At 42.6% G+C, this 17130-nt stretch overlaps 2 protein-coding genes across 2 annotated transcripts; both read left to right on the forward strand.

The window, feature by feature from the left end:
• The first annotated feature begins 2845 nt into the window (after positions 1–2845).
• Positions 2846–7538, forward strand: LOC138603611 (actin-related protein 3). The gene is made up of 12 exons (XM_069675478.1): positions 2846–3012; positions 3446–3501; positions 3925–4049; positions 4140–4250; positions 4390–4485; positions 4913–5020; positions 5252–5395; positions 5694–5867; positions 5959–6051; positions 6138–6263; positions 6482–6565; positions 6677–7538. The coding sequence occupies exons 1-12, from the start codon at positions 2969–2971 to the stop codon at positions 6770–6772; spliced, it is 1257 nt and encodes a 418-aa protein (XP_069531579.1). The 5' UTR covers positions 2846–2968; the 3' UTR covers positions 6773–7538.
• A 263-nt stretch (positions 7539–7801) lies between these two features.
• On the forward strand, positions 7802–12198 carry LOC138603762 (transmembrane protein 182-like). Its single transcript, XM_069675664.1, has 5 exons — positions 7802–7984; positions 8976–9069; positions 9147–9269; positions 9347–9484; positions 11866–12198. Exons 1-5 carry the CDS (start codon positions 7802–7804, stop codon positions 12138–12140), a joined length of 813 nt encoding a protein of 270 aa, XP_069531765.1. The 3' UTR covers positions 12141–12198.
• Positions 12199–17130: the final 4932 nt, after the last annotated feature.

The following is a 17130-nucleotide window of genomic DNA, read 5'->3' on the forward strand; positions in this document are numbered from 1 at the left end:
GAAGTTTATTTAGAGTTCCTTTAAGTTAATAACTCAGGCATAGTCCAGGTGGCATAGAAATGAGAGGATCATCACACAGGTATCAGATGACTTCAGTTTCTTTAAACGCTCCTTAAACGTCGGATCTATTAGCGCTAACAGCCTCCCGCCTGTGTGACAGAGCATCATTAAGCGCGGACACAGAGGAGGAGGATGAAGGAGTCGGGGATCACAGAGTGCCGACATCAGATCCTGTGAGATTAAGAAGCAGCAGAAAAAAGAGCCGATTATTAAAAATAATAAGGCCCACCTCTGCTCCGCTCTAATGAGGAGGCATCGGCTGCAGAATACTCGAGCTGACGAGGGACCACAACTCATCTGCTTTGTTTACCGTGTAGGAGAAGAACATTAGAGTATCCAAGGGGTCAATTATGCTAAGTTTAACCATATAGATACTGTATAAAATCCGAGCTAGCCTCTGAAATGCATCTAATCTTATTCACTTATTTATTTTCCTATTGATTAAACGTCTCAATTAATTAAAATTCAATTTAATTCATCTTCCATTAAGCATATTACATTGAATAATAAAAAAGGAAAGCGTGCACAGCTTCAACAATAACCTTAAATCTCATGACGTAGCATTCAAGCTACTTTACTATCACTCCAATCTACTTGAACACAAATCTTCATTCCTGTAAGTCGTTCCAATACAGTGAGACACTTAAACCCCAAAAGTTACAGCGACACAAAGGGCGGATTAATCTGCGCTTGTAGGGAAGTTAATAAACGTCAGATTTGTGTAAAATACTGGAGGGACACGCAGGGTGAAAGAGATGTGGTTTGGTTTATTGGAAGCAGGAAGTGACCGGCTGATGAGCATGTAAAAACAGGAGCACTGGTGCCCTCTAGTATTCAAAGATGGTGACACACAGGAAGGTGAAGCACTTGGAGAAACTGGCAGCTTTATAATGAAAGAGGACGAGACATTAGAATACAAATCATGACAATCAGGGTCAAAGTTCATCAGAGCCTGTTGGCCTTGAACTTCTTAAGTGATGGTGTTTGGACTAAATGGTGCCGGGGATGCTACTTTCATTTACCTGGGCTTCTACCAGCCTTGGCATCAAAATGGACAGTGGTTTTACAACAAGAAAAGGTAGAAGTGTTAGCTACATGGAAAGGCTAGCTATCTTTAGCCTAGCTACTATGAGGCAGCCACAGAGTTGATGCTGAGTGTATTTAAATTGCTTACCAGTGAGTTTTACTGCTTATTAATAAAAATTTGTAAGAGGAAGATTATGTTATTCTATTTTGCAAACATTCCCCAACTCGGACAAAACTAACACTTGCTAACACTAGCTAGCTTAACATTGGTCACTAAAGGCTAGCTTACTGGTCAAACAATGCTTTAGAACTCTGACTAGCAGGGGCTAACAGCTATTAAAGTGAAATTATATAAGTTTATGTCCAAATAATAGCTACTAACCCATTAACAGATACAGGGTTAAGGTAAATGCTAACCTGTAGTGTAAAGGTAGAACAATTTGACAAGTGTTAGCTTCATGAATATCTAGCTAGCTTTAGCCAAGCTGAGGCAGCCACAGTAAATGATGAGTGTGTACTGCTTATGAATTAAACTTTGAAATTGTAAGAGGAAGATTATGGTGTTTTATTTTGCAAACACCTATGTAATCATTTGTAACACTGAGCCAATGGCGTGATTCATTCATCCCTGAGTGTTGGATTATTGATCTTGAACTTAAAATAACTCCTTCTTCTAATTTGTTTTCGCTTTTATCAACAAGATTTCTGCTTTATCTCTTAATTTCCAATTTAACTTGTTTTTATTCCTCTCAGAGATGCACTGAAAGTTTGTTTTTTTGTGTCTCGCCAGATAATTGCTTTATAAAAGCAATTCTAGTGTTTTACCACCATTACGTGCTGTTGTTGCTCAGTTCCACTACAAAGACGGGACAAAAGACACCTCTTGTGTTTGTGCCATTCATCTCAGTGATGTAAAAGGAAAGTCGCGCTTTGAAAGCGGCCTCCTGGCGAATCTTTGCCGCAGCTCTGACAATGTTGTAACAAATTGTTCCAGCTACACTTCTTGATAGAGAGTTTCCATCAAGTGACCCGGCTCCACGGCGAGGAGACTGCTTCTATCAGGAGCAACACAGCCGACGGCTCTTCTAAAGAGACTCGAGTGTGAGTGATGAGTCTACCCGAGGACAAAGGGCCAATGTTCTCAGAGCAGGGGATTGGTTTTAATGTGGTAAAGGGCTCTGAAGCCAGAATCCAGCCCTGAAGCTCCTTACTGCTCATATATTGTCTTTATCAGTGACCCTCCATGCAGTCGAAGAGGGTGAGAAGCATTTTATCGAGCCTTTGATTGCAACTAAATCACTGATATCATCTGGTGGAGTCAGCAGACCGAGATGAGGTCGGTAACTATTTTTGGTACAAAGGAAAACCCCTGTAAAAAAGACAGGTAGGTGGAAGGGCCCAGGAGCAGACCCAGAGACAGTTGAAGTTCTTTACTGAAGTATTCAAAATTTAAAGTACAAAATATGCTGCCAGCTCTACACTTACATAAACTCCTGACACAGGTGTGCAATTTTAATCCGTCATAATTATAATTTTATCGTTTGTATTTTTTCTGACTCTTCCAATAAATAAAGGACAAGTTTTTAAAAAGTGAAGCTGTTTTTATTAAACAATTGCATCATTAATTTCCTATATATAAAACACATTATTAAAAAGCACAATTATAGCAGTAACAGTATCCCTCCACTGGGGGGCGGTGTTGCGCCTATGAAGCTGCTGACTCTGCACTAGAAGAAATTTCCTCAAACCCGGAAGCGCTCCTGAATCGGCCGAGACTGCTATTCATTCAGGCTGCTGCGATTTAAATCAGTAACTATATAAATCTCCGTTCGTACCGAGGAACTGATATATTTGCCTGTTGATAGACTAACGGAGAGCAAGCATGGCTGGTCGGCTACCGGCTTGTGTTGTTGACTGTGGCACAGGGTAAGTAACACAAATAGATGCTAGGTAGTTAGCATTAGCATGGCTTTCATTGACCACATAAGCGGCTGTCAAACTTCCAGCTAACGCCCCGTTTAGCTGTTTAGCTAAAGGGTGCTAACGTTACTTAGCCACATCTTTTGACTTGTTATATGCTATGTTGTCTCTAAAGCAAGGGTTAATGCGACGAAATAGCATGCCAGAGTGCCCTAATGGTTTGCTTTATATGCTTTTATTCTCAGCCCTGCTTTATGATTGCAGTTAGCTGCTGCTAGCTACCGAAGCTAATGTTACTTCCTGGACAAGACCCATACATGGGAATGCATATCGTGCTGTTTGTTTCGGCTAATAGTGAATTTAAGTGCCTGTTTATAAGTTACAACAGAAACAAAGTACTGTAAGTACATATTTATCCTGGTTTTGTTCCTTTTTTTAGGTACACAAAGCTTGGTTATGCAGGAAATACAGAACCTCAGTTCATCATACCATCATGTAAGTACATTTTAAAATATGCAAAACGCGAATTTGGTTTCTTATTATTTATTAAAAGTCGAGTTTAAGTGTATTTAAATGTGTAATACGAATCCTGTAATATGTATAAATGTGTGGTACCATTTTTCAAAGGTAACCATCACTGTTAGTCACTGCAAAAATACTTAAATGTTAGTTTTAATGTTGTTAAAATGTCCGTATAATGCAGCTAATATTTGAGCAATCTTGCTTTTACAATCGGCCACAATATGACAGTTTCAGGTCAACTTCCTTTTATGCCTGGGTTAGACCAGATTTCCTCATACTTAAAGATAAAGACTTACTACTGGCATATGGTCACATAAAAAACAACAACTGTAATGTAGAATACATTTAATCAAATGTTTAATGGTTGCTCTGTGAAATCGTCACGATCACCTGCAGGTATCGCCATCAAAGAATCCGCAAAGGTGGGCGACCAGGCCCAGCGCAGGATGATGAGAGGTGTCGACGACCTGGACTTCTTCATCGGGGACGAAGCCATCGATAAACCATCGTATTCAACAAAGGTAGACTCTATAGTCTTCATAATGTTTGTGGAGCAGTCTGATTGAGGCTTTAAGAACAGATTGACACTGTTTCGCCTTTCTCGCCTCCAGTGGCCGATCCGTCACGGGATAGTGGAAGACTGGGACCTGATGGAGAGATTTATGGAGCAGATCATCTTCAAGTATCTGCGGGCAGAACCTGAGGACCACTACTTTCTATTGGTAAGACAAGAGCTCCAGTGTAAACATAAGGAGGTCAATAATAAGTGTATTTTATTGAATGATTTATTGTCCTTTTCATGAAACAAAATGTAGAATAGTGGCTTAAAGTTGTTGCTTTTTCCATTCTCTCTCTGCGCAGACAGAGCCTCCCCTCAACACGCCAGAGAACAGAGAGTACACAGCAGAGATCATGTTTGAGTCGTTCAATGTCCCCGGGCTCTACATCGCTGTCCAGGTACGTTTCCAAAACATGCCAGCACACTCGCATGCAGCCAAATATCCACACTGGGGACCAGAGAAGCCTTTTAGGGAAGTGGCTGCATTAATAAATCACTGCAGCTGACTGATGAAATGCCTAAAACCAGACTTTTACGGCTGTAAATAGACTTAGATTTAACTGTTTTACTGGGAATATAAATGACTCAGAGTTTCTATGAGGAAATGCAGATTCTCACTTCTTCTATTTAAACTTTCCACACCATCTGAATCCTTCACAATGTCGTCATTCAGTATTTCTCAAATCAAGACCATGTAATAGTTACAACACTCCTAACTGAGGCCTCAAACTCTGCAGTTCTTAAGTCTTATTTGCTTGATGAGCTCACCTTGCTCTCTAGGATGGTTTTATTCCTACATCATTTGTTGTCTGTTTTCTGCATCAGGCTGTCCTGGCGCTGGCTGCCTCCTGGACGTCCCGACAGGTGGGAGAGCGGACCCTGACGGGGACCGTGATCGACAGCGGGGACGGAGTTACGCACGTCATCCCCGTGGTAAGTGTCCCTCTCTATCGCCCCCTGCTGACTGGCTGCAGTATAGCTCATAAGCCACGCCTCCTCCATGTTAACAGATGGGACATGAGTCAAACTATAAAATCAAAATAAACGCCAAAGATGGAGACGTGTCGTCCATCTTTACATACACTCTGGTCCTTTTCCAGAATGTTTTTATATTTTATTCGTGCTCCTTCCTTGCTCTCAACCTTAAACTGTTTTTTATTCCAGGCTGAAGGTTACGTCATCGGCAGCTGCATCAAGCACATCCCCATCGCCGGCAGAGACATCACCTACTTCACCCAACAGCTGCTGAGGGAGCGGGAGGTGGGGATTCCTCCGGAGCAGTCCCTGGAGACGGCTAAGGCTGTCAAGGTAGGACGTTAAAACTGTCCCATTACTAAGCTTGCATGCATAGTTTCCATTTAAGTGAAAAGACAGGAAGAGTGTATATTTAGTGCCCCATAACAGGAAGTGATACTGGTAGTTAAAGTCCCTGTCATGCAATTCTCAGCCTGGCCACTAGAGGTCAGTGCTGCTGCAGAAGCAAACAACTCAGCAAACCTCCTCCAACATCTGGCATTAAAGAGTTAAAGATTACGTTCTTAAACGTGCTTAGAGTTAATTCTGTCTGCATCCTGTTGAAGTCATACGTTGTTGTTGTGTTTTTTAGGAGCGCTTCAGCTACGTCTGCCCCGACCTCGTCAAGGAGTTCAACAAGTACGACACAGACGGCTCCAAGTGGATCAAACAGTACACGGGCATCAACGCCATCAGCAAGAAGGAGTTCACCATCGACGTGGGCTACGAGCGCTTCCTGGGGCCGGAGATCTTCTTCCACCCAGAGGTACATGAACACAGTGTGTTCACGCAGCTGCTGCTAACAGATGATGTAAAGGAAACTAATACGTATTGTTTCTCTGTTCGGTTTGGTTCAGTTTGCCAACCCGGACTTCACCCAGCCGATCTCAGAGGTGGTGGACGAAGTCATCCAGAACTGCCCGATCGATGTCAGACGTCCGCTGTACAAGGTGTGTCATCAAAGCTGCTACATGTGCTGTTACTGTTCGCCTGCGTGCCTTCTTCTGCCAACGTCCATGTGTTCTTTGTGCTGCAGAACATCGTGCTCTCCGGAGGCTCCACCATGTTCAGAGACTTCGGCAGACGCCTGCAGAGGGACCTGAAGAGGACCGTGGACGCGAGGCTGAAGATGAGCGAAGAGCTGAGCGGCGGCAAGTTGAAGGTGAGGAGACGAGGACGGAGAGTGGATACGAACCCTTAGTTTGAAAGATCTTTTAAAGGGCCGGGTCGCCGATTTTCAGCCTCATGCTATTAGGGGGAAAATAGCAAAATAAAACGCCTGAAAATGTGACAAAACTTGTTCTTTTTTTTCTTCTAAAACTTTGACAGGAAGTGTTTTTGTGTTTCAGTCTTTAATATTGATTATCTGTTTCCTTGTAGCCTAAACCAATCGACGTGCAAGTCATCACTCACCACATGCAGAGGTACGCTGTCTGGTTCGGAGGATCAATGCTGGCGTCTACAGTGAGTATCGTCTCCTCTAACGACACATAATCATTCTTCATCAGAAATAACCGATGAAAAACGTTTTATTTTGAAAGGGAACAACACTAATAAAGATGGTTTCTGTTCCAGCCCGAGTTCTACCAAGTGTGCCACACCAAGAAAGACTACGAGGAGATCGGCCCGAGCATCTGCCGCCACAACCCCGTCTTCGGCGTCATGTCTTAGTGGAGGCGTCGCGAGACCTCACATGCTGTGGAAGTCCCATGAGCCTTTTGCACACGGATGCTCCCGACACACCCGGAAATAAAGCGACAGCGGACCAAACAAACTGCCAAAAAAAAAATAAAGAGCGGCAAACGTCCCGAGAGGAGAAGACGAGGCCCAAAGGATCCTCAGAATAAAATGTTTACTGCAAGTAGGTTAATAATAGGTGATAATCTTTCATTTCTGCGTGCCTCGTATATGTACTTATGGTATCCTCACAGGGTTGTAATATGTCATTAATCAACAGGAGTCCTGTGTAAATGCACTTCTTTGTGTATATGGGTTGGGTTCTTGCGATATGTTGTGTACTCTAAAAGAATAATGAAGCAGGAAGCGCGTAGGCCGATAGTTTTCCACCTGGATCATCCAATAAAACATTTCTTTTTTTTCAGAATTAAGGTTTAAAGGAACATAAAGAAACAATCACAAGCATTCCTGATTTCCTTTTCTGTGTCTTTTATTTTGAAATCTCCCTGCAGGAAATACTTACTTGAACTAAAAAATACGTTCAAATAAATATTTCCCAGGCGCTTATTTTTTATTTGTATTAATCATCTGGAACTTCCTGTTTAAAAAAAGTTGTATTAATATATGAACATGCAGTTTGACTGACTGTTGTTGGACCGTCACTGTTGCCTAGAACTCAGTTATACTGGATAGCCTTGTACTGTACCAAATCTGGATTCAATGCTGGCATTCCAATAAATGCCACGGAGATATTTCTACAGGTGTGACGCTCTTATTTCCTCAAACCCAAATATAAACATGTAAATACCATCAATGCCTGCATGTTATTTTAGTGTGTGAGAGAAGCTGCTGTAACCGTATCCCTTCATCCATGAGGCAAGAGGTTATTTTCACTGCATTGGTCAGTATTGAAGCGGGAGTGCTGTCCGGAGCCTCGTCTTTGTCATGTCAAATGTACAAGTGTGAATGTGCTTAAACAGGAAGTGGTTAAAAGGAAAGAGTGACAAAACTTCAAAGGGAGGTATGACTCCGACCGAGAGGCTGAGGCTGCTCCTCTTCTTGGCCTTGTTCTTCGGAGCGGCGGGGTGTCTGTCCACGCTGCTCTCCTGTGGGACCGAGTACTGGCTGCTGGCCGCAGAGTCCTGCAGCCGCACGGAGGGACGCTTCGGAGGAAGTGGAGTGAGAGAGGGGAAGAGCGGCACTGAGGTAATGTGTGTGGATCTCTTCGAACGTGGAGGAAAGTTAGAGAATGCAACAAAGCAGTGAACATGAGAGAATATATTCCATTTAGAATAAATTAAAGTGAAATAAAAGTAGAAATAAAGCAAAAGTACGGAAGCCCTTAGCGGACATGCATCCATATGTTTTATTTACTCTGTTTTCCTGTGATAACGAGTCATTTCCTGTTGTTATCTCGACATATCAAAGCTGGTTTTCTCGTGATAAAGGGATAATTTTCTGTCGAACAGGCTGCTCACTGTGATGTTACAGAGCAGGTCATGCCATGCTGCCATCGCCCACACTAATGAGTTAAGTTAAGCCTGTTTCTATGTTTGTTTTGTGCTTTTGCAGCTCTTGGAAACGAGTTATGAACTGAAATTAACTCATTATCACGGGAAAACCAGCGTTAAATAAGTCCAGATCTTGGAAGTTACTTGTTATCACAGGGAAACAGTAAATAACATGTATGGATGCATGTCCGCTCAGGGCTTCCGTACAAAACAGAAGGAGTACAATGAAAACAATGTCTCAAGTCGTCAAACTGTGAGAAAAAGCAATACTTTTAATATAGGTCCTTATTACGGAAGCCCTAAGCAGACATGCATCCATACATTTTATTTCCAGTTGTTCTTTATCCCGTTATCACACGTAAACAAGCCTTGTTATGTGGCGATAATGAGACAAATTAACCCATTATAATGGAAAAAGATTATATGAGGTACTTTTATCTAACTTGCGTTCTACAATTTTCTACAATTGCTGTATCCTTCTACTCCACCATGAACCAGGAAGATGTTGCACTTTTCACTTCACAACAGATTTCGTAAGCAAGTTTATTTGTAGTCAGAGTGATCCTAAAAGTCCATGTAGCATACAGTAAAGACACGTGCACAGCTTTGAACCGATCGTCCATTAACAAAGTAAAATCTTACACTAAAACAAAAAGCTGCATTGTAACCACATTTGATCTCATCAGGCTTCGGTCGGTGTGAGGGTCTTCCATGAGGGTCTGTTTTGGCGCTGCTCCTTCATGGCCTCTCATGAATACTCTATCTGGGACTTCTGGATCTGTAAGAACCTCTGTTATTAATGTAAAGATTTTAGACTGCCACAAACAAAAGGGTCATCACTTCCTGTTTCCCTTCAGCCAATCAGCCCCCGTCGAAGCTCTGCCAGGCCGCCTTCCTCTTCCCATTTCCTGTCACTGAGCGATCCTGGGCGGAGCCACACGGCTTACCCTCAGAGGTGTACGAACAGCACTCTGCCATTGGTCGGTCTGATTTTCTGTTATAAAGTTACTTATTTTTACATTATCATTATAATCTTTAACTTTTCCTCTTTGTTCAGTTTTCAGGACCTTCTGGAGCATCTTCCTCGTCGCAGGCTCGATGTCCGTCTTCATTGGTGGATTCGTCATTGTCTGTGCTGGACCGCTGGCCAATCACAAGCTGTATAAAGTGGGCGGGGCTTTGCAGCTGAGTGGTGGTAAGGGAAAATCAGCTGAAAAGTTCTTACTTCTATATGAGCTGAAAAGTTTAGTATTGAGTCCTAATCCTAACAAAATGAAAGGTAGTTTGACAGAAGCACATTTTGTGTGTTTTTCTCCTAAATTAACAATAATTTGACTGAGGTTTGGTTTGTATTGTAAGAGTCTGTCATTAGGATCTACTCGTTAGCTGTCATCGCTCACAGCTGAGCTTAACGAGCAGCACAGGTGTTGTTTGTGTGACTCTCTCCACCTGTATTAAGATTTATTAACAGAAAATATGAGTTATTTGTGAGATTTCAGGTTTTTTTAAAACATTTTAACTTTTTCAAATTCAGGATTTTTTACTGTAACATCAAAAAAAAACAAATGTGATTCCAGGGAAGAAGAAACAAGCAAATATGTACCCCTTTAAAAATATATCAACGGACATCAAATTAAAGTGTAAAATGAAACAGTGGCCGCACAAAAGGCACCTGAAGATGTGTAATTTCCTCTAACCAAACCCCATTTGCTTTTGAGGTAAATTTACAGACACAGTTATTAATCCTGCAAAAGACCTCAGTCAAGTTGGTCTACAAAGGCTGCTGCAGTCAAATTAATTTGGAGAAGAAGAAGTAGCAGAAGTGACTCATAAAAAATATTAACTGGAGACAAATCATATAAATAACACAGCTGGTGGTCACTTCAGCTCATCTTCCTGCTCTTGAGTCAAAAAACTTGACGGATTAGACGGAGAAATGTAAGTTGCAAGCGTTTGTGCTCACATGTGCCGTTACAAAACAATGAAATAATAGTTTAGATCCTTATCATACTTTCTTAACCAGAATAATTAATAAAACAAGATAGTAACTCTACTGTGTACTCAAAAAGGGCATCTTGAATACTCTTAATACTCCCTCACACTTCCTTGTAAAGTAGCTTCAATCCAGGGGTCTCCAGCCCTGCTCCTGGAGAGCTCCCTTCCTGCATGTTTTAGGTTTCACCTGATTCGAACGATTTGCTCGTTATCAGCCAACGGAAGCGTCTCAGGGGATTGATAACAAAACATTACAGTACGGAGAAACATGCAGGAAGGGAGCTCTCGAGCAGCAGGGCTGGAGACCTAATGCATCATTTTACGCACATTTCTTCAAAATTTGACCTTCACGTTTTTTAAAGCAGTTACATTTTTGGCATCACACACGTCCTGGAAATATTATATAGAAGTTATATTAAATTTGACAATGTTTTTTCTGCATTTGACGGAGGTTTAAGATGTTAAACTATAAAGAATCATTACGTAAATTTGTTTCCAGAAAGTCGTGACAAAATAAGGCTTTTATGCTGAAGAAAATGCAGCTACATATATTCTATTCTATGGATGCTATTTTCATTTATTTTGTTCTTACAAATGATGTTAAAATATGAATTAATCATCTAAATCAGCTTTAAAAAAACACAATAAGAGTTTAATAAGTCAGATAAAGGTCAGTCGTTTTCACATTGTAACATTGTGTTTGAGTTTGAGCGCTGGCAGCTGCAGCTGCTCGTTAGTCGTCATTGGCTGCAGCTGGACAGAGATTTTAAAAAGCCTCAGTTTGCCTGAGCTCGTGTTCGGTGTTTCTTTGTGTGTGTGCGTGTGAGGAGGAGATGCCATCACTCTCACTCTGCCGTGTGTTTTAGGCCTCATGTTCAAAAGTTTTAATGAGGGAGGTGGTTTTGTTGAACCTCTTCCCACGTGAGCTTCCCTTTTCTTTAAGGATTGTAGTTTGGGGAAAGTTTAGAAAGATTTCATTTTAATAAAGAGGAATGTTTCATGACAAATATCATCAAAAAAAGTTGGTTTGAAAAGTCTCAAATATGACCTCACCCCTCCGCCCATGATCAATATCCTCACTCTCTGCATATGCAAGCATCTGCTGCATCATGGCTGCCAGAGTGAGAAAGCGTGAGCTGTCTCTGACCATAAATCAAACGTGTTGCTTCATATCCCCGCAGAGAGGAACAGTATCTGTGAGCCCTCAGGGTTAGGGATTTTCAAAATAAGAGTCGACAGAAGGCTGCAAAAACTTGTCCTTTCTTTCATTTCCATCATCTGCAAAGTCGTTAATAAAGTTCGTATTTATGTGAAGATTGACGCCACTATAAAGGACATTGTGTGCACTACTTTAACTCCAGTAAAGGTGCATAAAAAGGTGCAAAAAAACAGTAAAGAAAACATTAGTCACTCCAGATTTGCAGGTTTTGTGCAATAAAGCCAAAAAGTAATAAAGTGCAAAAGAAAGATGAACAAAAAGCAAAGTAAATATGGGGTAACGGCTATATTTAATAAAGAAAAGGCTTCATATAAAACAAAAGCAGCACAATGACATGTAGCGAAACTGTCTCTGTGTGTCAGGTGTGTGCCTCCTGGCCGTGGTGCTCATGTACCTGCTGTGGATCCAGGTCTTGGACACTCTGGAGCAGTTTGTCCTCCATCAGAGGGTCTCCTCCTCCTCCTGCCCCTCCTTCCACCTCAGCGTCCAGCACGGCCCGTCCTTCCTCCTCGCTCCCGTTGCCGTCTTCTCCTGCCTGCTGGCCGGCCTGCTCTCAACGCTGGTGGGTTGGAGGGTGCAGGAGGTACAGAGGGAGAAGAGGGAGAAAGCTCCTGAACTTCCAGCATCGGATGTTTAAAGTGGATCCTTTATACTGAAGAGGAGAATCCTCTGTTTGTAGCTTTTTAGCCTCTAAGTCTAGGGATGTTCTCTAACAACAAGCGTCTTGACTTCACTGAGTCTTACCTGCTTTTAGTGCGATCAGTGCATTGAGGACTGTAGCCTCTAAACCAGCGCCCCGAGCTCTTATTAACTTATTCACTACTTCTAATGAAGTTAATGTACTGGATTCTTGAACGAATGCGTACAGGCCTCTGCTTTAAGTAGCTGTCTGTATCAAATAAATGTCAGTTCTGCTCACTCAGACACATGCATAAGGGCCCGATCAGACAGAGCGTGTTTTAGCATCTGGGGGATTTTTTGTCCTTGTTTTTAGAGATAGACCGATATGTTTTTTTTCAGGGCCGATACCGATTATTAGTAGTCAAGGAGGCCGATAACCGATATTTGAAGCCGATATTCATTTGCAGTAAAAGTGAAAATATTGGCGTCAAAATTTTTAATAATACAAACTCCAACACTTAACTTTGTTTAAATGCCTTTAAGCATATGCATCAGAGCCAAAATAACCCAATTTTAAATTGATCTCTTATCGGCCGTAAAAAAAAAAAAGAAAAAAGGCCGATGCCGATATGCGTCAAAATGCCGCATATCGGCGCCGATAATCGGCCCGGCCGATAATCGTCTATCCCTACTTGTTTTCAATGAGAGGCTTTTGCGTGCTGCTTTTGCGTTGCAGAGCGCCTCGCGTTTTTTTTCCGCTCTGTGTGCCCGACGTCATGGGTTTTTTTTCTCATTGTCCAATCAGATGAAAGGAGAGGCGGGCCTTCTGTCAGTTTACAAAATAACGGATGGTTAATGATAGCTAATGATTTGGTGGTTGCCTTGACAACAGTTCAAAACCGTAGTCTTTAACAAGAAAGGCAGCGCGGTGCGCCTCGCGTTTTACAGTCTGCTAAACGCGCTCCGTCTGATCGCGCCCTAACATGTTTCAGGGAGGATTTTGTGTCCTGTTTTTTTTTCTTCAAGGATAAATGTACCTAAATAGTTTTATTTAAAGCATAAACTGTTTAAGTTGATTGACAGGTGCTGATTCAAATGTAAACTAATATCTAAAGAGTAAAATCACAGACGTGGATCTTTCTGATTCCCTATTTGAAGCTGGTTACTACAAATTATCTCTATCTCTCTCTCTCTCTCTCTCTCTCTCTCTCTCTCTCTCTCTCTCTCTCTCGCTCTCTCTCTCTCTCCCTGCTTTGATTATAATTGATGAATCAGTTCAGACAAATGTGTGGAGAAGAAGCCTGCCTGTCATTAGGACATCAGGTCTGAAATATTGGGTCAGAGGGACGGAGATAATAATAAATTAGACTGTCATAATCCATTCTGTGACAGGAGGACCACTTCAGGGACGGCGTGTAAAATACAGAACAGCCACTAGAGGGCAGTGTTGCCTCAGGATAACGATGTCCGACAGCATTGAAGGAGAAAGTTGCAGCGTTGGAAGCAGATTAGGATGAAACCAGGAGAGAAATCTGTAAGTGATAATGAATTCAACAAACAAAAGAAATGATTTTTTTTTTCAAGTTCGGTAACATTACAAGGCCCAGAGTCACACCTTGATAATTGGAAAAGGCAAACAGAAGTGAGACCTTGACAAAAGGGGGGAGAAGGTGGGGGAGGAAAGTGAGAGAGAGAGACTGCTCATCAGCAAGTCTTTCAATATTCCTTCATGTCTGACGCTCCCGTGCCTCTTCATCCCCTCTCCTCTTCATCTCCGCTGTGAACTAGGTGAGTATAATTACACCTGAGCGTGTCACATTCACTTCCCCCGGCCTTCGCCGCGTTTAAACACATGTCACCTCCTCTCCCTCGTCACGCAGCCACCAGCAGCCGACGCAGTCCGTGGGGTTTAAAGGGCGAGGAGATGCAGTCATATCGCCTGGTTTCAATCTCTGAGAGCAGGACGGTGGCAGATTCATTACCCGCGTCCGGACGAGGAGGCGCTGCTGTTGTAGCTGTCAGGTCTGGACTCGCGCACACCTTTATATACACCGTGAAGCAGCGCTGAAGTCCCTTACATCACATCATCACAGCAGGTCTTTGTCCTCAGGAGATAGAGCTGTCCACGGCAATTACTGCCACGGCAACACAGACGTTTAAAGAAGACACTTAAAGACACCAAATCTCATCTGCTTTTTTATGCTTTTAAAGACGGACAAGGAGCAGAAAGGTCAAGTTAAATCTTCACTTTTGATTTAAGTTTGAGGAGAAAGATTTTAACTTATTCAAAGCATCTTTGCATTCACGCAAGTCGAGCTTTGGGTGCTGGACTCAGAGTTAGAGCTACAACTCACTCTTTGATCAATTGTTTGGTCCATATAAAGACAGAAAAAAGGGGGGAAAGTCTGTTCTGTTTTCTGAAAGTGTTCAAAAAGATTCATTAAACATGAAATCAAACAGATAAAGGCGAGTAAAGTCATTATTTGAAAGGCTGAAAACAACCATCCATCTTTTGCATGAAAATGTTCTCTAACAATTAATCGAATTGGTGGATGAAATGATGGATGGACCGATAGATGAACGGCTTGATGGATGGATGGATGGGTGGATAGACTGATGGATGGACACACGGATCAATTGCTGGGTGGATGGATGAACAGAAGGATGGACTAATGGATAGAAGGATGGGTGGATAGATGGACAGATGGGCTGATAGAAGGATGGATGGACTGATGAATAAACTGATGGATGGATAGAAAGGATGGATGGATGGTTGGACGGATGGATGGACAGATGTACTGATGGATGGATTCATGGATGGACCAGTAGATGGACGGCTGGATGGGTGGACGGATGGATGGGCTGATAGAAGGATGGATGGATGATGGATGGACTATTGGACGGATGGACGGATGAATGGATGGATAGACGGATGGATGGTTGGCCGGATGGATGGACAGATGTACTGATGGATGGATTCCTGGATGGACGGATGGACTGATGCATGCATTCATGATTGGATTGATGGATGGACCAATAGATGGACGGCTGGATGGATGCATGGAAGGACGGATTGTTGAATGGATGGATGGTATATGACGGTATAGCTGCATTATAGTTGCCACCAAATCTGGCCTTTCAGGGCCTACATTTTCCGGAGAGCACACACAGAACATCCCGGGCTAACTAAGCCATGCATCCTGACTCTCCTTCCCCGAACAGCAAAGAGTCTGGAGGCTGAGGGTCTTTGTTTGTTGACTTTGAATGTGTTCGTCTAATCTGCCTTGGACTTAAGTCCGTCAGACCGTTGGCTTCAAAGGGAGAATTTGGGATATTACTATGTCGCTTCTTCTTTTCTCTAGGGGATGCTACTTGCAGCAAAATGCTGTTGATGATGCCCGAACATAAAGGTTTAAGTTAATGTGAACAGAATCACACAATGTAGCTTAAAGCACAAACATCAGTGTTTGAGGATACTGTAACAACATAAAAACATGTATGATGAGCAGCCATTAAAACCTGGACACAACCTTTTCTCCCCTGTTCTCTCTCCACGTTGGTACGCTCCGCTCTACCTCCACATTACCCAGAGGCCAACCCATGGGGCGCAATTATTCAGGCCTTTGCTCAGCCAAGTAGAAGAAATTAGCCTCTTCTCCTGAACCAAGACCTTCTAACCTGCACCAGGACCTGGGGCTGCCTCTCTGACTGGAATGACCCCCTGTGACTTCCCTCTGCAGACCTTGTTTTCCATACATATGAGCCTGAGCTGGCCGGAGCCACGCTTGGCTGCCATATGGGCTCCTGTTGCCCCGGCTGGCAGAGTGGGGCTGGGGCGCTGCGGGCTATGAAATATAAAAAAATAAAACACCCCCACATCTCTTCGAGAAACATTGGGCCCTCCTGGAAGGATGCTGGTGTCCTCGGGCCGACGACGCGCTTCAGAAAAACACAAGAAACATCTAAAATAGAGAGCAAGATGTGTCATTAAAAGCTTTGATTATAAAAGAAGGAAATACAATGTAGAATTGGTGTAACCTGTAGTAGAAGGTTATATATTTTTTATTCTTTGGTTGACCTTTTCTGTAATTTCCACATTCGTTTTCTTCATGAAAAGTCACAGGTGATTCTATTTCCCATGATCCTCTTCTCTCACCTTTTATTCTCCCTCCTTCCCTCCTGTCCGCGAGCTTCTCCCGCCCTCCATTTCATCTGTTCCGAGCACTCAGCGGTGGATAATGAGGTCTGTGGCCTGGCACTGTGCTCGCTGACAGAGTTTAAGAACCTTCAACGCTTTGTGGTAGCATCACAGTGCGACTATAAAAACTGATAATGTGGTCAGTTTAGCCGCAAGTCTGAAGTATTTGTTTCTCCAAATTAAGCTGTGTACTGTCTCTTGGGTTATACCATTGAAAGACCAAACCTTACCTCTAGATACAGCAACCAATCAGAGCAAAGAAATGGTGATGTAGCAGCAGGGTGCTAGGCTAGGTAGCTAGTTCTAACTCATGTAGCTTCCAGTTAAACATAATACACTGACGTTTGGCACGGCGTGATGTAGTAGCCAACACTTACCGTTCGTAGATAACATGAATATCCATCCTGTTTGTAAAAAAACGACGTCATAGGGGATACGGATGGTCGGCCATCTTGGTTGCTTACATCTTTTTTAACTTGTTTGCAGGAAACGCATTTTATTCAGGTGTTTGTGTTTAGCAAAACAGAGCTAAAGAGAGAGTGGCCATGAACTTGAATTAGCGCAGGAACAAAGACACAGCTGTGGTCGGTCTTAGTCGTAAGCTACGCCAGTTGCTGGTGGTTTGCTAGCTTGCTAACTAGCATAACTTATCACAGTAAATTAGCATTGTATCATTTCTCTTTAAGCTTACTTTCCCACCTGAGCCGAGTCATAAACATACTTGCATTATTACAGTTTGTTAAATTTCTGGCAGTGATCTTCTTTGACTTCATATGTTTAACTGAAACAACCAATGATAAAATGCTAG

Source organism: Semicossyphus pulcher, unplaced genomic scaffold (assembly GCF_022749685.1).
Source record: "Semicossyphus pulcher isolate SPU_LCO1_2020_fin unplaced genomic scaffold, fSemPul1.0.p SCAF_24, whole genome shotgun sequence".
In the NCBI taxonomy this organism is placed as follows: Eukaryota; Metazoa; Chordata; class Actinopteri; order Labriformes; family Labridae; genus Semicossyphus; species Semicossyphus pulcher.